The sequence below is a fragment of the Cimex lectularius genome, unplaced genomic scaffold (assembly GCF_000648675.2).
Source record: "Cimex lectularius strain Harlan isolate CLEC.00 unplaced genomic scaffold, Clec_2.1 scaffold350, whole genome shotgun sequence".
Classification (NCBI taxonomy): Eukaryota; Metazoa; Arthropoda; class Insecta; order Hemiptera; family Cimicidae; genus Cimex; species Cimex lectularius.
In genome coordinates this window covers 50,913-77,356 of record NW_019392929.1, presented here as the reverse complement: position 1 = coordinate 77,356, position 26,444 = coordinate 50,913, and the positions used below count along the sequence as shown (strand labels likewise).

Sequence of the window (26,444 nt, the reverse complement as noted above, 5' to 3'; positions counted from 1 at the left end):
ACTGGAAATAAGAGAAAAATATTTATCCCGAAAATAATGAAATAACAAGGCAATATGTTTTTTTAAATCTTTGCGTGGTTTGAGGTTTGATGAACCTGTAATTTGGTCGTTTCCAAATACTTTCATCTGTCATCTTCAGTGTGCCTGTGTGATTCTGTAAAAATAACGTAATGCCGGCGCTTCAAATGGAACCACCCAAAGAGGACAGGCAGACCAAATTGATCGTTAACGACCAAATTTTCGTTTCAAAGACGTGTTTTAACCAAAATCAAATATTTCATTAAAATGTAATTTTTACATTATTTTTATTCGGTTAGAAATACTTCTTGTGAGCTGTACGATCCGTCCGGGGACTTTTCTATTTTAATTTTACGAGTTATTTAGCTCGATGCTTAGTCTTTAACCGGCGATTAAGCATCATGAGATGGACTTCCTTTGAGGAAAACCTGCATGCAATTGCAATACAGATGATCAGCCTTCCTCAATAGTTTGCGACTTATGCCTTGAACAAATTGCAACCAAAGAGCTTGTACTTATTATGTCGTTATGCAATTTGTGTGATTATATTCTCACCTTTCCTAATCTCCTTTTGGAATCCGTCATGTATCGATTGGAAAATTAATCGAGCTATCAATCACAGAAATATCAATGTTAAATGGCAATGACCAACCCTCTAATGATTTACAGACTGCTTTTTCATTTGTAATAAATCAAATCATTCGACTGTCATCTCGTACCGGGGGTATTTCCTCGGCAAATTGCGCTAATGATCCTGTAGATATTGCAAAATTTACTTTTTCGTTTTCTACTTCGTTCTCAGCCTTCATTTTACTTTAAAAATATAACGAAATAATTTGTAGATTGCGTGGAAACATTTTGTCAAGACTGAAAGACCATCCTGACATAGTTTTTTAGGCTAGTATGGGCTTGGTTTTATAAATTTTCAAGCTTCCACGACAGGTTAATATGTATTTATTTCAAGCCGCTAACGTTACTTCACTTTTGTCCTAACCCAAAAACAAATATTTTCTAGTATTCACTAGTTTTCCTGGTCCGCTTGACCAATTAATAACTTTCAATTAATTAAGGTTTTTAATTGAGATAAAAATTTAAGTTTTAATAAGATGTGATCAATATTAAATCGATTGGATCGAAGTCACGATAGCTCAAGTGGTAGAGTAGCAGCGTATCTAGCCGAAGGTCGTGGGTTCGAATCCCGCTCGTGACATTGACTTTTTTATCCCAACTAAAAACCTTAATTAATTGAAAGTTATTAATTGGTCAAGCGGACCAGGAAAACTAGTGAATTTAATAAGTTAAAATGAAGTATTCTTCACTAAAGCTCTCCGTGGACATTTCATTTGTCGCCGAGAATCAAATAGATAGACGACATTTCAAAAATGTCAAAAAGGAGAGAAAATTAAAAAAGGTGGGGCTGAGATGGGAAGTTAGTGTCCGAGTGGATCGAGGTCACGATAGCTCAAGTGGTAGAGTAGCGGCGTATCTAGCCGAAGGTCGTGGGTTCGAATCCCGCTCGTGACACTGACTTTTTTATCTCAACTAAAAACCTTAATTAATTTTCCAGTATATTACAACTACCTTTACCTACTTTAATTCGATAATTTGTAACATCGAGAAAGGAAATATCAAGGAAACTATTGTGGCACCAGGGAAAAAGCTAAATCCTGCGAAACCAAGAAATAGGCATTGAAGTTTACATACCTAGCAGTAGCTTTTGATCAAAAGTAAACCAAGGTATCTTTGACTCCACACCGGAGCACAGTATAGTAAAGAAGATCTAGCAATTGCATGGAAAATTTTAAGAAGAGATTCCCATAGATTGCATTTTGTTCTATTGGCAAATTGTTGACAGAACCACATATTTTAAAACAGGAGACGGCATTCCATATTGCCTCCAGGAAGAACTTTTGCAGATTGAAAGCTAGATTAATTATTTTTTTGATGGCTCCGTCCTGATTGAGCGATCTTAATGCACAAACCTGTTGAAATATTTCGACATGACTATGCTATAATTCGGGATTACAGTTGATTAGGAGAGACTGTCACGATTTGGGGTTTTGATCGACACGATTGATATTTTTAATTTGATCTTATATATATTTATTTTTATTTTTATATTTGGATTTATATCATTATATATACAGGGTGTTCGGCTACTCGTGTTACAATTTTTTCCAGTAGATTCTACATTCAAAAAGGAACCAAAAAGTCCTAATTAAGTATGGTCCGAATCTCAACAATCTAGAAGTTATTTCACCTTCCTGATTTTTTAAGATTTCACGACATTCCTTCAAATAAACAATGATAACGACAAAATTAAAAGGTTTTGGACAGATCCGTTGATACAATTGAAAACTAAGTTAAATTTCCAATAAGACGTGATCAATAGTAAACTTGTAAACCTTCATGAAATAAGTGTTTTAGTAGTGAACTTTGAAAAATATATTTTTTTTTAATTTGAAAAACTTACTATGGTGATTTTAAACTACTATTTCCAAACCTTGTGACCAGGAAAATTTCAAAAAACGTACTCCATTTAATATCCTTTTAGTGGTGTAATTGCTTTTTTAATTACTTTTTTCAAATATGAAGAAATTGATGAAGGAAAAGAAAAAACCGTGGTTGAAGGATTGGTAAGATGAGAAATTAAAAAAAAAGTCAGCAGTCGTGTTGGTAAGTAAGTAAACCCACTATTTCGGTTTCGAACCCAAATTTAAAAAAAGTTTGATAAATTCATTAAAAAATTTCCTTAAGTTTTTTTTTAATTTCTCACTTTACCAATCCGTCAGCCACGGTTTTTTTCCATTCCTTCATCACTTTCTTCATCTTTGAAAAAAGTAATTAAGGAAGGAATTACACCACTAAAAAGGAAATTAAATGGAGTACGTTTTCTGGAATTTGCTGGTCTCTAGGTTTGGAAATAGTAGTTTAAAATCACCATAGTAAGTTTTTCAACTTTAAAAGACAATTATTTTTCAAAGTTCTCGCTACTAAAACGCTATTTTCCGAACTTTTATAAGTTTAGTATTGATCACATCTTATTGGAAATTTAACATAGTTTTCAATGGTATCAACGGATTTGTCCATAACCTTTAATTTTAGAGTTATCATTGTTTACATGAAGCAAGTTCGTGAAATCTTAAAAAATCAGCAAAAGTGAAATAACTCCTAAACTGTTTAGATTCGGACCATAGTTAATTAGTACTTTTTGGTTCCTCTTTGAATGTAGAAACTACTGGCAAAGTTTTTAACACGAGTAGCCCAACACCTTTATATACATAATTTATATGTTTATTCCATTATATTTACATTTATTTTTCAGTTATATCGTGGCTTCTCCTTCCCGGAGATTCGCTGCCATGAAGTTTCGCCTTCTCCTCCAAATCTTCTTATTAATTTGGGTGACGGCGGAGGCCAGGGGGAGTAGGAAGAGATCGAGGAGCCTGCGGACATTCGCGCCGTACGACGTCTCCGGGAGTTTGGTGAGGAAGTCGAACTCGTCCGAGTAGAACGCACGGTTCATTCGTTTACTTTTCCAGGACCAGAGGTGGCTGTCGGAGATGGGCAGGTCGTCGTTGAGAAAACAAGGACAGATCCCTCCGAATGTCCCGTTTCCGTGTTTTTCTCCGAGGTCACAAATTCCACCGGAATCTGTCGACAGGGTCCGACCGGGTGATATCGACGTCGTAGCCGCCATGGGTGATTCCTTAGTAGCTGGAAATGGAGCCATGGAGGACTACGCCCTTGGAACTTTTATCGAATCTAGAGGAGTTTCTTGGGCCGTTGGTACGTATTATATAATCTACTAAACCTGAATATAACCCATATTTGTTTTGTGGTCATAACTGACCCAATTAATTATTCTTTTGATATAACGTTTTTGGTTGAGATGAACAATTAGTGTTACGAGCGGGATTCGAACCCACGACCTTCGGCTCAATAAGCGGCTTCTCTAAGCACTAAAGCTATCGTGACTTCGATCCCCTCGGACACCATCTCTTCATCTCAGCGTACAACCGTTCGAATTTTCCTACGATAGCTCCTAATTCCTGCAATTAATGGAGAAAAATAATGGATTAAACTTTAAACTAAATAAGTTGAGTGGTATCTTAAATTTGTCTATCAGTGTATAGCAGAAGTTTATAAGTAACATAACCAAGAAAGTGTGGGTAAGATTAATAGGAACTTATAACAGAACTTTCGTTAACACATGTGATTCTTGAAAAGCATCTTAACTTTCATCAAATATTGTTTTTTTTTGTCCAACATTTCCATCATTGACAAACCTAACCTGGACCCTAACCTTCCCTAACCAAACCTGGTAGGTCAATGAACTCGCAATTTTACTTGCTTAAACTTGTTGAAACATCAATTGTGTGAGTAGGATTCATAATGAAAAGAAAATCTGTGGAGGTTTTTCAGAAGTTTGACATACTTGGCCCTCGGAGGACGATAATCTTCTTGGGAATTGTACCAATGTCCCGTAAGTGGCTATTTACAGTGTGGGAAACGTATAATTTCCTCGACGTTATTTTAGGATCCAACAGCCTGGTTAAAACATGGCTCTCATGAGGTGAACGCATGATGTAACTTTCAGAAGTATGTCTCCACGTATTCAAAGCAGGTCTAGACGGCAGGGTATGGCATGTAATCTCACATACGGCCACTTGGCTACAAATACACAAATTGAAATTAGCTTAAAATTGTTAACAAAATGGAAGAAATTATTGAAACAAGAATGTTTATTCCCTTAAGTCAGTATCACCATGTTAACTTTTAAGACTTGGCGGATCGTCCGGCTCGACGATCTTGTACCTCAGTTGGTTCGGCTTTGGAAGGGAAGGGTACGGAAACGGTTGACAAGGGTGGTCGAACGGTGCCGGGATTACGTGAAGCAATGCGAGCACGTCCAAGATCATCGCGCCGTACCTCAGCAATTTGTACGTATCTTCCGAGAACATCGGGTAGCTCTGGGGCTCTTCGTACACGAACTTAGTCGGTCCTGGAACACAAGAACGATAATCGTAAACATACAAAAATCACAATAATAAATACGAATAATTGATAGTCGACGGTAGTACAGCCAACGATATTTCGTTAATAACAGATTTTTACTTATGTTAAAACATCTTTCCTCCCCTTTGTCCTTAATTATGAGTGTGTATTAGTGTATTGTATACATATATGACACCAAACGCTCCCTCTAATTTGATTTATCTATCTTTCTGTAATTTGGTCGTTACTGGTTGTTTTTTAATATAATAATGAGGATATTTTATATGCTTCAACGAACCAACAATCTCTTCTTTTCCGTCATTCTTGTTTGTGTTCCTCATCTATCTACTCTTCTCACTCTTTGACATTTTTTAAATCTTTCTTTATTATATTATCTTTTTACGTATATCTCTGTTCCTTTTTCTCTGTCTACCTCTCTGTCAATCACTCACTCCAACACACTGTCCCTCTATCTTTCAGTCTTTCTTTCTCCCTGTATTTCGTTTACTCCTAATCTTTCTTTTCCCCTAGTCCCTTTTTTCTCCTCTTTATCATTTTCTTAATCAATCTATCTGTCTACCTATCGCCCTCCTCTTTTTTTCGCCACCCACTCATGTTCCTTTCTCTTCATCATTTTTCTCTCTCTATGTCGCCCCCTCTCTCTTTCTTTCTCCCATTATCACTCCCTCTCTGTCTTTACCTCACTCTCTTTTTCTTTCTCTCTCTCTCTCTCTTCCTTTACTTTCTTTACCACTCTCTGTTACTCTCTCTCTCTTTCTCAATCTCTTAATTTCTTTCCTTCTCATTCTCTTTCTATCTCTTACTTTCTTTCCTTCTTACTCCCTCTTCCTCTCCCTCACTCTTTCGTTCTGTATCCGTTACATTCTTTCCTTCTATTTCTCTCACCCCTCTGTCCATCTCACTTCATTCTCACTCTCTCTCTCTCTCTCTCTCTCTCTTCTTGTTCTGCGAGGCGAAATCTGCGACATTAAATAAAACCGCATCCATTCATTCAGTCGTTCTCTGGCTGCCTGTAGGGTCCCACCTTCCTTCATTGTCTCGTTCTGTATCCATTTTTTTCTTTCCCTTTCACTCTCTCTTTCTCTACCTATCTATCTATCTAACTATCTTTGACTTTCTTTGCCACTTTCTGTTACTCTCTCTCTCTCTCTCTCTCTTACTTTCTTTCCTTCTTTCTCTCTCTCCCCTCCCTCATTGTCTCGTTCTGTATCCCTTTTTTTTCCTTTCACTCTCTCTCTACCTATCTATCTATCTTCGACTTGCTTTGCCACTTTCTGTTACTGTCTCTCTTACTTTCTTTCCCTCTTTCTCTCTCTCCCCTCCTTCATTGTCTCGTTCTGTATCCCCTTTTTTCTTTCCCTTTCACTCTCTCTCTACCTATCTATCTATTTATCTATCTTTTACTTTCTTTGCCACTTTCTGTTACTCTCTTTTATTTTCTTCCCCTCTCACACTCTCTCTCTCTCTCTCTCTCTCTCTCTCTACCTATCTATCGTTTACTTTCCTTGCCACTTTATGTTACTTTCTCTCTCTCTCTTACTTTCTTTTCCTCTTTCTCACTCTTCCTCTCCCTCATTGTCTCGTTCTGTATCCCTTACTTTATTTTCTTCTATTGCTCTCTCCCCTCTTAAACTTAGAACTCACTTCATTCTCCTCTCTCTCTTCTTCTTCTTGTTCTGCGAGTCGAATTCTGCGACATTAAATAAAACTGCATCCAATCATTCAGTCGTTCTCTGGCTGTCTGTAGGGTCTCTCCTTTCCTTCATTGTCTCGTTCTGTATCCCTTACTTTCTTTCCTTCTTTTGCTCTCTCCCCTCTTAAACTTAGAATTCACTTCATTCTCCTCTCAGTCTTTCTCTCTCTCTCTCTCTCTCTCTCTCTTCCTCTACTTTTGTTATACCTTCTTGTCAAGCCATCGATCATAAGGGCTAAACTTCTCTATCCCAGAATAAAAATTGTTTTTAAAAAGCAATTTGTATTCTATGATGTTTTAGAAAAGCTTTTACTGTAATACGTTAGAGTGATTGTTGATGCACGTTTGATGAAACGTGCTATGCACTTGTTATGTTCGGTCGTGCTTCAGAGCACGAAGCGTGAAAGCTTTTCCAGTTGAAATTGTCAATAGTCATGAGTGATTTTATTTCAACGACAGTTTCTTTTTTGTTTTAAAACGGTTCGTTTTAATGTAAACCGTTCAGAAGTTGTATTGTCGTACAAATACTATTTAACACACTAATTGACAATTCTCAAGGACTGCAACTCCTTTCATACGGATCAAGGACATTTCTTTTAAAGGAAAAAAGAGATAGTTGCTAAATCTTCATTGCCCCATAAAATTGGAAAGTTAAATCTATTACGACCTGTCGAAATAGAATTGGAAGATAAACATAATTAATAAAACAAGCAATGACTGGGAAAGAACCACTTAAAGGGACAGTATATTTGATTTGACTCGTAAAAAATTATAGAAGAATTTTATTTGTTAATTCAAAATTTTCCATTGCACACTGTGGCTAAAACAGGCCAGTAATTATGAAATACGAAAGAGAAGTGTAAAGTCCCAGTTAAGCGTTGCACACGTTTTCTGACATTTCATTTCCAAATCGTTCCATGTGAATATATTTTACACCTAAGTAGAATATATATTTTTGGTCGAGTCCGAGTCTTTTTTGTGTTATTTTTTGTCCAATTGTCAAAACAGATTTAATTTTTGAAAAATTTCTTAAAGAAATACTTGATTCTTACCGAAGGTCGGCTTCAATTCATACCGAGACGTACGCCTATTCTTGTATGTCTGTATCCTGGCAATATTTTTATTAAATTTGTGTTTTAACTCAGTAAAGACTGTATTCTGGTCAAAAAATCACCTTTCCTTTTTGACCAAGGGCCTCGCATCGTACGAGACCGATTTAGAATCCTGTGAGAGATAGGCGGTCTTCCTCAAGGCCCTTAGCTCTTTAAGATCGCCTTCTAAAGTGTCCATCGAGGATCGGCGATTTTTTTCAGTATATGTCCATTTTGTATAGTGTCGCGTCCTGCATGGTGTCGATCAAGGGTGGTTTTCCATTCTTCAAAAAGGACGTTTCTAGATCGACGTTTATTTATATTTCGATGATTAACATATGATTTGTAACAGGTGGATCGACAAAAATTTATGAAAAAATTGTATCAAGATAAAAACATGGTGATGTAGTGCTAAGTCAAAATGTACCTACAGTGTGCAAAAAACTTTAGACCTAAACCTCTTTCTGTATAAATTTAAGGAGTACAACATAACGTCACATCAAAGAGGAGTTTGAATTTTATGGAATATTTTCTCCCCAAAGCAAATGTTACAGGCTTTTCACTATCTTAAGAAAAACCTCTATCACCTTGAGCACTATTGATAGTTTTTATCATTTTTTCAATTGGAGAGTGAAGTTTTTTTTTATTATGTAATCCACAGTTATCCAACATAAATTGCCAGATGATTGATTTTGTTGACAACCTGCTGTCGATCCATCATCTCACCTTTAACTTTGATATATCTTTTATTTATTTAGTTTTATATCAGTAATTTAGTAGCAAATCTAGGATCGTATATAATAAAACCAGACCTATAAAAAATTACAAAAACCGTAAAGTAGGTTAAAAAAAGTGTATTTGAAAATGGAAATCCCATTAGTTTTAAGCCACACCTTTAAAGCCCTTAATTAAGAATTTTTATGAGAATCAAAAAAAGATTTTACGTAGGACAATAAAATAATAGAAATAATTGTATAAAATACAAAGTTTCAAAACGAGACGCATTCAATAAAGTAGGTTAAAAAAATTGCTAATTTTTCATTCATTTTTTTTACCTCTGATGTCGTGTTCATTTAAAAAGCATTTAAATATGAAATTAAAAAAACCGTAAAGTAGGGCAAAAAATGTGTGCTTGAAAATACAAATCCCATTACTTTTAATCGCAACTTTAAAACCCTTAATTACGAATTTTTACGAGAAACCAAAAAAAGATATTTTTTTCGTAGGATAAAAAACTAATATAAATAATTTAATGAAATTCAAAGTTTCGAAACGAGACGCATTCAATAAAGTAGGTTAAAAAATATTCTAATTTTTCATTCATTTTTTTAACCTCTGATGTGTTCATTTAAAAATCATTTAAATATGAAATTACAAAAACTGTAAAGTAGGGCAAACAATGTGTATTTGAAAATACAAATCCCATTTGTTCTAAGAACACCTTTAAACCCTTAATTACGAATTTTTATGAGAAAAGATATTTTTTACGTAGGACAAGAAAATAATAGAAATAATTGTATAAAATACAAAGTTTCAAAACGAGACGCATTCAATAAAGTAGGTTAAAAAAAATTTCTAATTTTTCATTCATTTTTTTTTACCTTTGATGTCTTCATTTAAAAATCATTTAAATATGAAATTAAAACAACCGTAAAGTAGGGCAAAAAATGTGTATTTGAAAATACAAATCCCATTAGTTTAAGCACACCTTTAAACCCTTAATTACGAATTTTTATGAGAAAAGATATTTTTTACGTAGGATAAGAAAATAATGTCATTCAATAAAGTAGGCTAAAAAATATTTTTAAAATTTTATTTTTAATTTTTGATTCATTTCTTTTTACCTCCGTTACCCAATATTCCACTGACAAATTCATTACTCCACCCGAATTTTATCCAAATTTGACGTTGCTAAAACCGATTAGAAAGCAAACATTATCTTCTATCAGCCTATGTCAAGAAAGTTGAGCTTTTATCTCATTTAAAGTGAGAAAAATAAAGACGAAATCATCTCAAACTCCCAATAAAATTATTTTTAAATTTCCGGTTCTCATTTATTCACAGAGACCTGGTTTGTGCCATTATGTGTATTGTATTTGTTTGTAAGCCGGTGAAAAGTTTCCTTTGGATCGGTGGAAGCTTTTGAAAATATCACCATTTTTGTGAAATTATCACCATAAAAAAAATAGAAATTCATTCAATAAAGTAGGCTAAAAATGTTTTTTAAATTGTATTTTTAATTTTTGCATTCATTTTTTACCTCCGTTACCCAGTGTTCCACTTAAAAATTCATTACTCCAATTTAAAAATAATTTTATTGATAGTATGTGATGATTTCATCCTTATTTTTCTCACTTTAAATGAGAAGAATGCCCCCAATGACCCGTGCACATCTAGTAATAATTGTTCCATTTTTCTAATAAATATTCTAGGGGCTGGGGATACTACGTAAGGTACCCTTCGGTACGTAAACAACACCTTGTGCGACGTACTACTAGTTTACTGCAAGCCTCATCCAAGTCTAATTGTTGGTACGCCTCTGATAATTCTAGTTTACTGCAAACTTCACTCTCAACACGACACGCAAGAATGGCACAATTACCCAGAAAACAAACACTTTGAGCCCTGAAGATGATCACAATAAAGATCGAAACGTTGGCATAAAGAAAATGTTCATTTAATGATTGTGATCCCCATAAATTTTAGTGCCGTTAGATTTAAGTATTGGAAAAATAGGTAATGCCCAATTAGCACATTCTACCGGTACCAACTGGCGATCGTTTACCAGCCTATACAATCCTTCTCGAACTTTGTTTCTAATTGGGAACGGTATTGGACGAGGTCTAAACAGGTTTATAAATCAGGTGATATAGGCGGTGTTTAATTTTTTTATTTTTTATATTATAGCAACCCAATTTAGTAGAAAATACTTCCGGATATTGTGAAATATCTCGAGGAAGAGCGACCTTATTTCTGAAAACAAGATCCAGGCCAAAAATGTGAAACCAATCCCTACCAACGATCAGATTGGAACCGTTATTAATGACATATAAATCTTCTCAAATTACTTTGCCAGAATTTTTGTCATGAACTTTACCATTCCTTTTACTAGATAGCTACAACACTAGATGGAGTCGGAGAGGCTGTTAATGTAGGTGCTGATGCTAGATGCTAGCCTTGGGGAACACCAGATTATAATATCTGTAATTTTTTCATTATATATAGTTTCTTTTGAAAGATATATGACCATTTCCCATCTTTCTTTTAAGTTTATTTATATAAAATGTATTTTATTTTTACGTAATATTTAAAAAACGGGTTTACTTGCGGACAAGTACCATGACAAGATGGAAGGATTTTTTAAATGTGCGTTACGTTAAATGATTTTCATTTTTGTAAGTGTGTATTTATACCTTTTTTAAATATACATTTTTTTTTAAATAATTTTAGCCTTTTAGATTTTTTAAAATTTTTATTTTACACTAAGGATGTTTTTTAGAAGTCTTAAAACTATTTTAAGTTTGCGCCAAAATTTAAACATTTTGTTGGATTTGTGTGTATTTTTTAATTTAGAAATTATTTTGAAATATTTTTTATGAATGTTTTTGTTTTTTTGTGAATAGAGATTTATTTTAATCAGTTTTTTATTTAAAAATTATTCACTATTTTTTGTGCATTCTATGCATTCTAAGTTTCTCTTCTAAAAGGATTTTGTTCAAAATCCAGTCTGCTTTGGTTTTTTTAATTTTGGTGTATATTTTGAGTAGTTTATATATTGAGAAAGGCCTGTGACATTTTTTATTTATTTCATATAAATGTGCTATGTTCTTTAACCGGTTACTCGTGTTTTTTGTTTCATCGATACATATACGTAATTGTTTTATTTTTCTTTCTATCGCGTTTTTCAGACCAATTAATTATTTTTTCAACCAATTTAAAAATCGTTTCATTCAATTTAATAATCGTCAAAACAAATTTAATAATCATCCCTTAAAAAATTATTAATGTGACTGAAAAATGTCATAGTATCTTTTCTTACAATTTGTTTTAATTTGAGGACCAACCAAATTTTATGTGATCAACTCCATATGTTTTAAAAGTTTTGACTTTTTAAGGTATATTGTTAAAATAAGTAAGTGACGAGAAATTTTTAATGTTATTATAGCATTTTTCAGTCAAATTAACTATTTTTCAACGAATTTAATAAGCAAATCATTCAATTTAATTAAATTAAAGTTTTTGCAACTACTAGCTTGTACTGATTTTCTACCCCGATTATAAAATCTCGAAAGGGACGATTTTTAAATCTAATGAATCGGTTTGAAACTATTATTAAAATGAATGAAACGATTATTTAATTAGTGGAAAAAATGATTAATTTTTGAAAAATGTCATAGTATATTTTCTTACAATTTGCTTTATTTTGAGGGTTCAAACCAAGTTTTATGTTATCAACTCCATATTTTTTAAAAGTTCAGACTTTTTTAGTATAAGTAAGTTAAGGGAAAATTCAAAAGGTGGGGTTGAGATGAGAAGTTAGTGTCCGAGTGGATCGAAGTCATGATAGCTCAATTGGCAGAGCAACGGCGTATCTAGCCGAAGATGGTGGGTTCGATCCCGCTCGTGACACTGACTTTTTTATCTCTACTAATACCTTTCATAAATATTAATTTAATAATCATCCTTTTCGAGATGTTATAATTAGGGGAGAAAATCAGTACAAATTAATACTTTCAAAAGTCTTTATTTAAATTTAAAAAATTAAAATAATTATATCAAAAAATAAAAATGCTTGAAAAATGATAATTTTAACACCAACTAATGGAGTGGCTGTCCTGCGCGTTTCGTTGACAGCTTCAAAAGGAATCCATTTCGTAATTGGTGCAGTCGGTGCCCGAAACAAAATTGATACTGCAGCTTATTTCACTTAAGTTGTGAGTACCTTAGGCTTCAGCGAACAGGGTCCTCGCAGCGGTCTTAATTTTGGAGAACGAATACTCTACAGGGTTCAGAGTCGAGTAGGGCGGCAGGAAAGTAATCGTACGAGAAAACGATTCCACAATCTCTTTAGCATCAGCAGTTTTATGGATCCTGGCATTTTCCATAACTGTAAATGCGTAACATAATGAAAGCCCATCGAGTACACAGCTCACGTAAAAATTTGCGAAAGAGTGAGTTACCGGTTGTCCTTTTTCAAATGTTTATATTTTTTAATTAAATGAATCAGCTTCGAAGACCCTGTTAGCTATAGCCAACGGAGCTAACAACTTAATTGAAATAATAAGCTGAAATGTCAACTCCATTTCGGGCACCGACTGCACCATTGGAAGTCCTTTTAAAGCTGCCAATGGCTGCCGCAACACTGCCACTCCATTAATTGATATTAAAAGTATTATTTTCACATATTTTTTAATGAAATAATTTTAATTTTTTTAAATTTAAATAAAAGATTTTGCAAGTAGTAGCTTGTATTTATTTTCTCCCCTGACTATAAAATTTCGAAAAGGACGATTATTAAATTGAATGAAACGATTATTAAATTGGTTGAAAAAATTATTAATTTGTCTGAAATAGCCACAGTATCTTTTATGGGGGTTACATACTATTTATCTTATTTTGAGCTTTAAAGCCTAATTTTATGTAATCAATCCATATGTTTTAAAAGTTCTGACTTTTCATGATAAATTGCTAATGTAAGTAAGTGAAGAGAATTAATTTGTTAATATTATTATGGCATTTCTCAGTCAAATTAATTTTATTCTGAATCAATTTAATAATCGTCTCTTAAATAGAAGCTTAATTGCAAAAACATTTAATTAAATTAAATTGAATAAGTCGATTATTAAATTGGTTGAAAAATTATTAATTTGACTTAAAAAGCCAGTTTCTTTTATGGGAGTTATGTACTATTATTTTAGCTGCAAGTTTAAAGTCTAATTTTATGTGATCAACTCTATATGTTTTAAAAGTTCTGACTCTTTTATGATACATTGTTAATTTAAGTAAGTTAAAAAAATTCATTTTTGAATAGTATTATAGCATTTTTCAGTCAAATTAATATTTTTTTAATAATCGTTTCTTAAATTGTAGCTAGTAGTTGCGAAAACAATTAATTAAATTAAATTGACTGAGTCGATTGTTACATTGGTTGAAAAGTTATTAATTTGACCGAAAAATGCTATAATAACATTAAAACATTATCTTCACTTAATTATATTAACAATATATCTCAAAAAAGATACGAACTTTTGACGTGACAACGAAATATATGGAGTTGATCACATAAAATTTGGTTTTAAATCTCAAAATAAAATAATAGTATATGCTCCCAAAAAAATAATATGGCATTTTTCAGTCAAATTAATAATCGTCTCATCTAATTTAATAATCGTTTCTTTCGGGATTTTATAGTCAGGATCAAAAATAAATACGATCTAGTACTTGAGAAATATTTTTTTTAATTAAAAAAAAAATATTTGAAAATGATACTTTTATTATTAATTATTATTATGTTATTATTAATTTGACTGAAAAACACTATATTTATATTTTTTATGAAATAATTGTACATTGTATAAATTTATTCTCTTTCTCAGCCTCATTCAATTTAATAATCCTCTCAACAAATTTAATAATCGTTTCTTTCGGGATTTTACAGTCAAGATAAAAAATAAATACAATCTAGTACTTGCGAAATATTTTATTTAAATTTTTAAAAAATATTTGAAAATGACTTTTATTATTAATTATTATTATTTTATTATTAATTTGACTGAAAAACGCTATATTTTTATGAAATATTGTACATTGTATAAATTTATTCTCTTTCTCAGCCTCATTCAATTTAATAATCCTTTCTTTCGGAATTTTATAGTCAGGGCCAATAATAAATACTATCTAGTACTTGCAAAATCTTTTATTTAAATTTTAAAAAATATTTGAAAATGATACTTTTTTATTAATTATTATTATTTTGACTGAAAAACGCTATATTTTTATTTTTTATGAAATATTGTACATTGTATAAATTTATTCTCTTTCTCAGCCTCATTCAATTTAATAATCCTCTCAACTAATTTATTAATCGTCCATTTCAGGATTTTATAGTCAGGGTTGAAAATAAAGACGACCTAGTATTTGCGATAACCTTTATTTAAATGTTTAAAATGTAAATGTATTTAATCAAAAAATAAAAACGTAGCGTTTTTAAATCAAATTAATAATTTTTTCAACCAATTTAATAATCGTTGCATTCAATTAAATTTAATTAAAGTTCTTCGCAACTACTAGTTTGTATTAATTTTCTCCCCGACTACAACATCCCGAAAGGAACAATAATTAAATTAGTTGAGGTGATTATTAAATTAAAAAAAAAGATTATTAAATTGATTGAAAAAAAATTAATTGAACTGAAAAATACGATATCATCTCGTTTTTTCATGTCTTAGTATCTGAGTCCCGAATGTTATTAATATTTTACGAGCTTTTTGTTTTTATATTATTTTTAATTTTATTTATATTTTGAATATTTCTATACGACCATTCTTTTATAATATTAGAGGAGTATCCTTTTAAAGCGAGTATGTAAAAAAACATATTTCCCATGCTTTTAGAAAGTAAGGGCTCTATATATTAGATTTTTTTTTTTTTTTTAATAAAAAACAAAAAAACAGTGTGTTTAATAATCTGCCTTAGTAAGTTTATTAGTGTGCCAACAAGTGATGTTTTTCATTTATATTTTTTTTAAATAGTTATATCGATATTTTATTCTATTAATTTTTTTGTACGTTTCTAATGTAAGTTTTATAGTATTAGCATAGTGATTGTGGCTTGTCAGAAAGTGATCTTTCCTTTTTTAAATATTAATTCAATTTTATATTATGAACTTAAATGACAGATGTAAAATCGTCATACATCTTTTAAAAGAAACTATATATAATGAAAAAAATATATGCTGATGATGGGTGTAAATTCCCCAAATATCGTTCTAAAAAAGCGTCTTATAAGATTAAATATTTTAAGATTTTTATTGTTGTTTATTAACCAATAGAAAAAAAACTTGCCTATAGCTAAGTCTGCTTAATTTGCTTAATAATCTTCTATAAGTTCATTCCATTGATAAATGTTTATATTAATGAATAGTTATTACCTAGCAGTAAATAACTATAATACTACCCTCAATGTTTTACTTTGGAATATACGTTTTAGTTTTACTTGGGTCAAGTTAATGCTGCACTCTCTGAACCTAAGTATGAACCAGTCTTCCCGCTCAAACAGCACTTTCTCCCTAGACACAACGTACAAATTATAATTATCTCTTACAAAACATTATGTTTTAACAAAATAAACATTATAATTTGTAAGAAATTTGATTTATGATAATTTTTAATTGAGGGATTTCATCATTAGGTCAGCGAGGCGTGCAATTTTGGTCTTTTCTGATCATCTTGCTCTGCCATATTTGTTTTAAGTTTTCACTAGCTTTTATTATTGACAAGCTGAATTACCTGGCATCGCCTGGGAGAATTATAAAGAGTTTAATTTCATAAAGTATTTTGGTGTGGTTTGTTGTGATTCCATCTGGCATATATACATACTAATCACTTGGTTTTCCTACATGGGAGCCTGTGACGTCTATGAGAAAAACATGGATTCTCCCTTTTTTATCCCTAACCCTTTATGACTGGAATATCTTACAGCAAGACGAACTTTGTTAATTTTGATTCATAGATGTATTTATGTATTTGTATTTATGTATTAGTTATTACCGTATTAATAATTTTAATTAATTATACTTTTTATTTAAGGTCTTGGTTGAGATGAAAAAGCTAGTGTCACAAGCTGGATTCGAACCCACGACCTTCGGCTCAATACACCGCTGCCCTAGTCACTTGAGCTTCTCCAACCTTAGATAAAAAGCATAATTAATTAAAATATTTAGTCATTTTGTTGAAAAGATCACGAAGTTTAGTGAATGAGAGTTTATATCGCGCCAAATAAATCAGTCTAGATAATACACGGGCAGAAACAATGAAGAACAACACAAGTTGTCATGGATCTGAAGCAACTTTGGGCAATGAAGGGTTAAACTAAAAACTGCATATGAAAAATTTATGTTTGGCATATATAAAAATCGATAAAAGACCAGTTAGGAGAGAGATGATTCCAAGATGGAGTTTTAAGTTTGGCGCCAAAAAAATCAGTATTGCCAATACACGGGATGAAACACGGAAGGAACAACACTGCACCCGCCCTAAATTCGTTGGATTTTCTAAGCTGAAGCCAATTTACTAAATTTGGAATTGCCCTGAGGCAACGGTTCAACAAAGGGTTAAAAAGCATTGGATTATGCCGGGAGTCGAACCCAGAACCGCTAGCGTGGCACATACGAGTCCGATAAAATAACATAAATTTCCCTTTGACAATCATGAAACGCCAAAAATCATCATGGAGAGGCAGATCAGGATGATCCAAATACAGCTTCATCGCTCTGCAGACCTAAAGATGAAACAGACATTCTGAAATACAGAAGAAATGCAATTTTTAAAAATGAAGTAGACACAGACATTATTGATCTTATTTTAAGTCTAATTACGGTTAATACTGTTTGATAATAAAGCATTACTTTTATAAATTTTGCATAATGAATCCCTGAAAGATTGTTGTAAACAATTATTATTTTAAAAATAAATATAATAATTTAAGTATTAATAAATCTTTTAGTTTTTAGTTGGTCCTATACCAAAGTAACTACTTTAATTATTATGTAAAACATGGTCGAGTTGAAAAATTAGTGTCACGAGCGGGACTCGAACCCACGCCAGCTGGATCAGTACCACGGAGGTCGGGGGCTCGAGTGCCGCTCATGACATTTTTGTAAACTCAAACATTCTTTGTATAATAATAATTTTGTTTGGGCGAGAAGTAACTATAATATGTAATATATAAAATATAACTATAATAAACTCATAACTCCATGTAAACTCCAGTGTTTTTGATTTTTGTTCCAGGGGGAGACGGCGACTGGAGAAATTTTCTGACCCTTCCCAACATCCTGAAAGTGTTTAACCCCAAAATAAAAGGTTTCTCTGTCGGAAAGGAACCCTTCCTCACCCCGACGACAGCACTGAACGTCGCTTTTCCAGTCTCAGCGGACCAAGACGCTCTGATGCAAGCAAAAAATCTAGTCCTGAAGATGAGGAACACGCGCGGCGTGGACTACGAAAAGTCCTGGAAAGTAAGTGTATCTTTTTTTCCTTTAGTGAAAACTCGATTGAGTCATTTGAAAGCTTGGAAATTGCGTTATATGGTCGAATTGATCTAAATATCAATAGATTTCCACAAAAAAGTTGAAAATAATTGTGTGTCTCTTTTGAAGCCTACAGCAATTCAGATTTGAATTAACTGATATATCATTAATACTTTTATATTCTACATTATTAAATCTTGGTGTTGTGAAGTGTGTTTTATACTCTTTAGGCAGGTTTTAACACATTTAACAATTTTTTTATAGAGAGAGAGAGAGAGAGAGAGAGTGAGAGAGAGGCAGAGAGAAAGTGAGAGAGAAAGAGAGAGGGTCAGACAGAGGGAGAAAGAGAGAGAGAGCTTGAATATTGAATTCAGAGGAACAGATGATGAAGAATAAATATGACAGGGAAAGATATATATATATATATATACAGGGTGACTTGCTACTCGTGCTACAAACTTCACCAGTAGATTCTTGACCCTAAAATGAACAAAAAAGTTCATATTGACCATGGTCCGATTCTCAACCATTTCAGAGTAATTTCGCTTTTTATCGATTTTGAAAGATATCACGTCCTGGCGTCGGAAAATCGTGATATCTTTTAATCTAAACATTTCTCTGAAAATCTAATAGCACCGTTGAAATTCCCGTTAATTTTTCAATAAGAAGATGACGGTGGCAAAATGTTTGGGCTAATTTTTTGTGTTTTATTTCAGCCAGAACTACAAAAAGAGTGGAAAATTGTGTAAATCGGAAAGTGTATAAAGTAATCCAGAGTTTCTAATTTTAGTCTCAGAAGGCAGCAAATTTGAGGAAAACTACCTGATTTAATAACGCTTCCAACGCACTCGTCATTTTCTTATTTAGTGGTTGTGAGACCAAGATGTTGATGACAAAAAGAGAAAAAATGGTGGTTCAAGGATTGCTAATGTTTGAGAGTGACTTGCTACTCGTGCTACAAACTTCACCAGTAGATTCTTGACCCTAAAATGAACAAAAAAGTTCATATTGACCATGGTCCGATTCTCAACCATTTCAGAGTAATTTCGCTTTTTATCGATTTTGAAAGATATCACGTCCTGGCGTCGTTAGAGTGTATAATTTTAAGCATTGTTGATATTATGGTCATTTTTTGTAATTTATCATATGTTAATATATTTATCCTCCTATATTTATCACATATAATACTATCGTACTTTAGTTTTAATAGATATCTTACACGTGCATTTTGTGCTGTTTGTATATCACGTTTGTTTTTATCAGACAAATCAGACATTATAAGTGCACTGTATCGCAAATGAGGTGTTATGAGTGAATTAATTATTTTCTTTCTAACAAACACATTACTAGTGTAGTCAAAAGTGAATAGATTTTACTAACAACAAGTCTAGTTTTTTTACCCAATTGGGTTTATCTTCTATTAAGACACCTAGTATCTTTAGTGCATTTTCAAATGTTATTATGTCATTCTCTAATATTATTGGATCGGTATTCATATAATCCAATTTTTGCGGATGCCCAACAATCTACAACAGTATTTACTAGGATCAATCACTAAACCATGATTTTTGTGCCCATTCATTTATAGGTAGTAGAGATTCTGGTTAACTTTAATAATAGTTTCATTTATATTATCTAACTTTAAACTTAAATGTTAAGATCGTCGGTGAACATTCCATGATAACATACATATACGGCACTGTTAATTTTATTGCCATAAAAAACGAATATTGTAGCTGACAGATTTGTTCCTTGTGGCACTCCATGGTTTATAGTTACCCGAAGATGAATATTTATTTTTAAATGACTTTATGCACATCGTTCGGTTAAAAATATAGGACGAGAACCAATAAAGTTTGAAGGAGTGTGTGGTAAAGAAAGGCATGGCAGTATAGAAAAAAGTGAAAAAGAGAAGGTAGAGAGGAGAGAGCCAGGAGTAGGTACGAAAATATATAATGAGAAGGAGCGAGAAAGTGATTAAGAAATTCTGAAATTAGAAAATGCGAAAAAGCAAAAATTGAGCGTTTTGTCCCATTTTCCGCAGTTTTCAATATTTTATGAATATTATACCCCATGTTCGTCTGGACTAGGATGAATTATGAAGTTTATAACAAAAAGAAACAATTAAAAGTTTAAAAGTGTTCACATTAGAAAATCCCAAATAGCCAAACTGAATGTTTTGCCCCATTTTGCCATTTTCCACAGTTACCGATATTTTATTAATATTATACGTTTGTTCGTCTGGATTCGGCTGAATAAAAAGATTTTAACAAGAAGAATCGATTAACAAATTTACAAAGTCCGGAAATTAGGAAATGCGAAAAAGCCAAAATTGAGTGTCTGTCCCATTTAGGCATTTTCCACAGTTATCTATATTTCATTGATATTAGACGTTCTGTTCGTCTGGACTAAGCTAAATAAAAATTTTTTAATAAATAGAAATGATTAACAAATTTACAAAGTCCTGGAATTAGAAAATGCGAAAAAGCCAAAACTGAGCGTTTTGCCCAATTTTGCCATTTTCCACAGTTGCTTCTATTTTACAAATGTTATACGTCCTGTTCGTCTAGACTATGACGAATAATCAGTTTATAACGAAAAGAAACGATTAACAAATTTACAAAGTCCTGAAAATAGAAAATCCCAAATAGTCAAAATTGAATGTTTTGCCCCATTTTGCGTTTTTCATAGTTACCAATATTTTATGAATATTATTCGTTCTGTTCGGCTGACCTAGGAAGAATAAACAGTTTATTACAAAAAGAAACCAAATGTAAACTCGAAATTAGGAGAATCCAAAAAGCGAAAACTGGGCGTTTTGCGTCTTTTTGCGTGAGTGTGTTCGTTCGTTAACGAATGAATAGGTAAAACATAGACGAATTGATCGGAATTTGAAATCTTTTGTTTGGAAAATATGCATTAAATTATTCATATAGTTCTGACGTATTTCAAAAAGGTGAAGGCTGTGTGAAATACTTATGAATAAAGTCAGTAAATAAAACCTGTTTTTAAAAAGCAGGAAAAGAAGCTAGTCGATCCAGTAGGCAGCCAAATTGCATTTTATAAAATAAATATGAAAATTAGACTGAATTTTTGTTTGTTGTTGAAAATCCATCCATTTCAAACATGATTTCTAACCTCTGTAAAACAAATTTAATTTGTGTTTATTTTTTATTTATTTTTTGAGATGTATGCTTATATTTATAGCAATCTTGTTGAGTCTATATTATTTCCAAGTTTTATCATTTTTTTTATTTCGCGCCTGTTAATGCTATTGAAGACTTTGTTAAGAACAAGGAGTTTCAATTTATTGATTTAATTTATGCTGATAGAAAAATTATATACCCACTTGTGTGGAAAAGGTTGTAGGACAATTTAATTATACGTTTATGGAGGTATTACATACATAATCATTACAACCACTTTTGTAAAATATCGTCCTCATAAAAATTTATGAGTAATCAATAATGATAATGTTGCAATTTATGAAATATTTCGTGTTCCTTAATTCATAGATTATCAGTAATTATTCAGAAATCGTGAGATGCGGTCTGGTGTGATGTAGGTTTCAGAAAAACATTTTCTTTATTGTGCCAACGTTTCGATCTTTATTGAGATCATCTTCAGGGCTCAAAGTGTTTGTCTTCTGTGTAATTGTGCCATTCTTGTGAGGAAACTCTCAACACGACACGCAAGAATGGCACAATTACACAGAAGACAAACACTTTGAGCCCTGAAGATGATCTCAATAAAGATCGAAACGTTGGCACAATAAAGAAAATGTTTTTCTGAAACCTACATCACACCAGTCCGCATCTCACGATTTCTGAATAATTATCGATTAACGGTCACTAATCACCACACATTATCAGTAATCATGCTTGTAAAAAAAGAAAACAAATTTATGTAATCGAGTCTTCGCTTTTCACAGAAGACTCTAGATAAGAAATTTATGTAAAAGTATGTTTTCTAGTTGGTGACAATGTTTTTTGGAGCAAATGATATATGCTCTGCCCAGTGCTATAACAAAGAAGATTACAGTCCGAGAGCTCATGCCAACAAGTTGATGAGGGCGTTGGACTACCTTCAGGACAACATGCCCAGGGCTATAGTCAACCTTGTACCTGTCATAGGTGAGATGATTAATTGTTTTTGTTTCTTAGTAAATATTTTAATAATGATATTTTCAGACGTATCGGCGAGCGTGAGAATCAAGAGATCCTTCATGTGCAGAATGCTCCATAGGTTGTTCTGTTCTTGCTTCCACCGTTCCGGGGACGTCATGTCCTCTATAACCAAAGTGACAAGGCAGTACCAAATCCAAGAGCAAAAATTGGTAAGTGTTTAAAAGAAAACGAGTTCATTTTTTTAAATAGTTTATTCTTTTTAGATTGAAAGCGGTCGATACAACAAAAAGTCGGATTACACTGTTGTCATCCAGCCTTTCATGACGTTTTTCAATCTTCCAAAAAATTCAACTGAAAAATTCAAAGAGGCCATAGATATATCCTACATCACCCATGATTGTTTCCACTTCAGCCAAAAAGGGCATGCTTTGGGTATTTTCCAAATTTGAATTTTCCTTACGATAAATATATCCAATGGGTTTTTTCTCGACTTACAGCGGCCAATTTACTCTGGAACAACATGCTCGAGCCTGTAGGTGAGAAATCAAGGGAAAGCGTAAGCTACCCTCTTCAGAGGTTCTTCTGTCCCACTGATGACAACCCTTACATCTTCACGTACAACAACTCGCAAAGGTTCTACCAGACGGGCAGCCAGTTGTGATAAGATAAAGACGGTGTTGTGTTGTCATATCGGAGCTAATGAACTGGTATATTTTTCACTCGATATTATGACAAAAAATCGCGTTAGATAATTCCAGATTATTCGGGATCGTTAGGCAAATTATCGCCTGTCGCTGAAATTCCGCTGATGAAAATGTAGAGAAAAGTGAGCAATCGACATTGACTTTTCAATATTTTCAAGATTGGTGTCCTCCTATATACTACATAATCCATAACACAATAGAACTACTGGGCATTAGTAAAAAAAAGCTAAAAAGTCAAAAATTACAAATTTGTCGATAGGTAGATCGTTTTCGATCAACCTGGTCAGGCAATTCTAGCTGTTTTCGGCATTCTTCAGTGATCGTTTTGTGTTATATTTTATTTAGTAGGATCCCTTTTTAATGTTGTGCCAAACAGACGCAGGTTCACCACTGAATTTGGTGAAAACCATCGTCAAGCTTCAGGCTCATCAACTAGAAGAAACCTAACCTAAAAATGTTTCTTGGTCTGTCTCTCGGCATTTCTCTATTTCAGTGCTGGGTTTGAATTTTGTCATTCATCCTGGCCTTCTGTATTTGATATTTCAGAAAAAATTTCATAATTTTGACATAAGGACGGGAGTTGTGTCTTTTTAATCTTACAAACTGCTAATATCGAAACGTATCGATCGGAAACGACCAAACTATGGTTTCAAACCCCGGCAGACATAAAGAAAAAACCTAGCCTAAAAATATTAGCTCGTCAGCTGAAACTGCATTCCTTCTGAACTTTCAGCTTATAACCTTCCGGCACTGAAACGCGAGGTCAAAAAGGCCAAGAAAAATTCTAACCTAAAATTTGGTCGTTCTCGATAATTTTGGTTTGTCAGGCAATATTTAACCTTCTTCAGTGCTGGCTGTTAATTCATCATCCTGGATGACCGTTCCTTTTTGGTTTTGTTATTTTTGCAGTTGTATCTCTTCCAACATCTGAAACGTGAGACTAGGAGACCAAACTGGAACGACCTCGGTATTGGTTCATAACCTAAAGATATAAGAAAGTTACCTAGTCTAAATATATTAGGTCATTTCCGGACATTTGGATCTTCAAGACGTATTTCAGCATTTTGCATCTTTAGAGCTGGGTCTGGATTATTTCCGAACATCCTGACGTGCCAGTCCTTGTTATTTTAGTTAGAGTTTTATTATTTTTCATTTTGGAAGTTGTTTCTCTCTATTGTTAACTTTCCAGCACTGAAAGACGAGGATAATTAAAACTAAATAGATCGGAAACAACTAAGCTACTAGTTCATAGCCTTTAGACTTCAGGAAGTAACCTAACCTAAAAATATTTGGTTATTTTCAGCATTTTGCCAACTTCGTTGCTGTGTCTATATTCATACAACTTCCTGATTGGCCGTTCCTTTTTGGTTGAGTGGATGTTTCAGCACTTTGCCATTTTGGGAGTTATGTTTCTCTCAGCTTATAACCCTCACTGAAACGAGTGAGGTTAGATAGACCAAATCGAAAACGGCCAACCTGTAAGTTTATCACCCAGGAGATCTCAAGAAGAAACCTAAAAATATTAAGTTTCCGATCATTTTGGCTTGTCAGACGCGTTTTGGCTTTTCGCGATATTTACAGCTGAGTCTGCGTTATTTCCGAGCATTCCGACTGCCTGCCCTTGTGGTTTGATTAAAATTTTAGCATTCTGCCATTTTTGGGAGTTGGGTCATTCTCTCAGTTTATAATTCTCCTGCCCTGAAACGAGTGAGGTTAAGCATACCAAATCGCAAACGACCAAACTACAGGTCCATCACCCCGCAGACTCAAGAACCTAACCTAAAAATATTAGCTCGTGTTCGATCATTGTATCCTGTCAGACGCATTTCGGCATTTCGCCATCTTCGGAGCTAAGGCTTCATTATTTCAAATATCCCGACCTGTCTGCCCTCGTGGTTTTAGTTAAAGTTGTAGCATTTTGCCATTTTTGGGAGTTATGTCATGCTCTCAGTTTATCTCTCCAGCACTGGAACGAGTGAGTTTAAGCAGCCCAATTCGGAAATGACCAAACTACAGCTCCGTCATTCCACAGACCTCAAGAAGAAACCTAACCTAAAAATATTATGTCATCTTCGATCATTTTATCTTGTCAGATACATTTCGGCATTTTGCCATCTTCGGAGCTATCCAATTTTAGTATATGTACCGCCGAAGCGAGTACATCTTCCGAGCTAAGTCTGCATTATTTCAAATATCCTGACCTGCCTGTTCTCGCGGTTTTTGTTAGTTTTACCATTTTGCTATTTTTGGGAGTTATGTCATTCTCTCAGTTCATCTCTCCAGCACTGGAACGTGTGAGGTTAAGCAGCCGAAACCGGAAATGACCAAACTACAGGTCCTTCATCCCACAGACCTCTAGAAGAAACCTAACCTAAAAGTGTTATGCTATTTTCGATAATTTTATCCTGTCAGATACAGTTCGGCATTTCGCCATCATCAGGGCTAAAGCTGCATTATTTCAAATATCCTGACCTACCTGACCTCGTGGTTATAGTTAAAGTTTTTGCATTTTACCATTTTTGGGAGTTATGTCATTCTCTCAGTTTATCTCTCCAGCACTGGAGGAGTGAAGTTAAATGGACCAAATCGGAAATGACCAAACTACAGGTCCGTCATCCCACAGCCCTCAAGAAGAAACTTAGCATAAAAATATTGTCATTTTTGATCGTTTTATCCTGTTAGACACATTCCGGCATTTCGTCATCTTCAGAGCTAAGTCTGTATCATTTCAAATATCCTGACCTGCCTGCCCTCGTGGTTTTAGTCAAAGTTTTAGCATTCTGCCATTTTTGGGAGTTCTCTCAGCTTATACCTCAACACTGAAGCAGGAGATTAGGCAGAATGACCGAAAACGACCTGTAGGCTCACCATTCTTCAAACACCATGATGAAATCTCACAAAACGTACAAATACCTTAATACGTATTCCTTCTAAATCTGAAAGAAATAATTTATTAAAACTTTGCTTTCTAATAATACCCTTTTGCCATCACGAACATAATTACGGTGTTGTCCTACATGTCCAATTTTCATACTACCGCATTTACAAAGCTGGCACGCGAAGAAATACGTACAACGACAAAAAAATAACGGGCGGTAATGATCTTTTGTGCATGTAATTATCATTAATCCAAGCTGTCAATTATCGTCCTGCTTATAAATGATTAAAAAACCTTGTAAAAAGCATGAAGTAATGACGTAAATTGGAAAAAAATCTGATCTGCTTTCAGTTGTAATTAGGTGAAAGAAGTCATCAAAGTGTCAGATGACATCAACTGTCAATAGTTTGATACACTGATAGACCCGGCACAATTTTAAAATTGATAACCTTTATTTTTCAAAATAAACGGTATCAATAATTAGTGTTTGTTCAAGGTTTTAACAAAATTGTACTATTGAAAAAATTAACACCAATTTTGTTGTTTTATTTTATAAATATATTTATTCAAAATCATGGATGAGAATCTCTATAGTTTTAGTTTTGATATGTTCTATTTCATGTTGACAAAGCGTAGAACGGATTAGCAAGTTAGCATGCAAAAAC

At 33.2% G+C, this 26,444-nt stretch overlaps 2 protein-coding genes across 2 annotated transcripts in view; one reads left to right on the top strand and one right to left on the bottom strand.

The window, feature by feature from the left end:
• The window catches only part of LOC106674241 (phospholipase B1, membrane-associated-like), a 44,016-nt gene extending 17,921 nt beyond the window's left edge, over window positions 1–26,095 (top strand). The window contains exons 2-8 of the mRNA XM_014406859.2: window positions 3,344–3,503; window positions 3,561–3,807; window positions 17,832–18,058; window positions 22,044–22,203; window positions 22,261–22,406; window positions 22,461–22,629; window positions 22,695–26,095. Of these exons, the coding sequence (XP_014262345.1) occupies window positions 3,381–3,503; window positions 3,561–3,807; window positions 17,832–18,058; window positions 22,044–22,203; window positions 22,261–22,406; window positions 22,461–22,629; window positions 22,695–22,858 (1,236 nt within the window). The 5' untranslated portion in view covers window positions 3,344–3,380 and the 3' untranslated portion in view covers window positions 22,859–26,095. The remainder of the gene's footprint in view (window positions 1–3,343; window positions 3,504–3,560; window positions 3,808–17,831; window positions 18,059–22,043; window positions 22,204–22,260; window positions 22,407–22,460; window positions 22,630–22,694) is intronic.
• LOC106674243 lies at window positions 4,746–8,412 on the bottom strand. The gene is made up of 3 exons (XM_014406861.1): window positions 7,905–8,412; window positions 7,783–7,838; window positions 4,746–5,023 (listed from the first exon to the last, which is right to left on the bottom strand). The coding sequence occupies exons 1-3, from the start codon at window positions 8,018–8,020 to the stop codon at window positions 4,791–4,793; spliced, it is 405 nt and encodes a 134-aa protein (XP_014262347.1). The 5' UTR covers window positions 8,021–8,412; the 3' UTR covers window positions 4,746–4,790.
• Window positions 26,096–26,444: the final 349 nt, after the last annotated feature.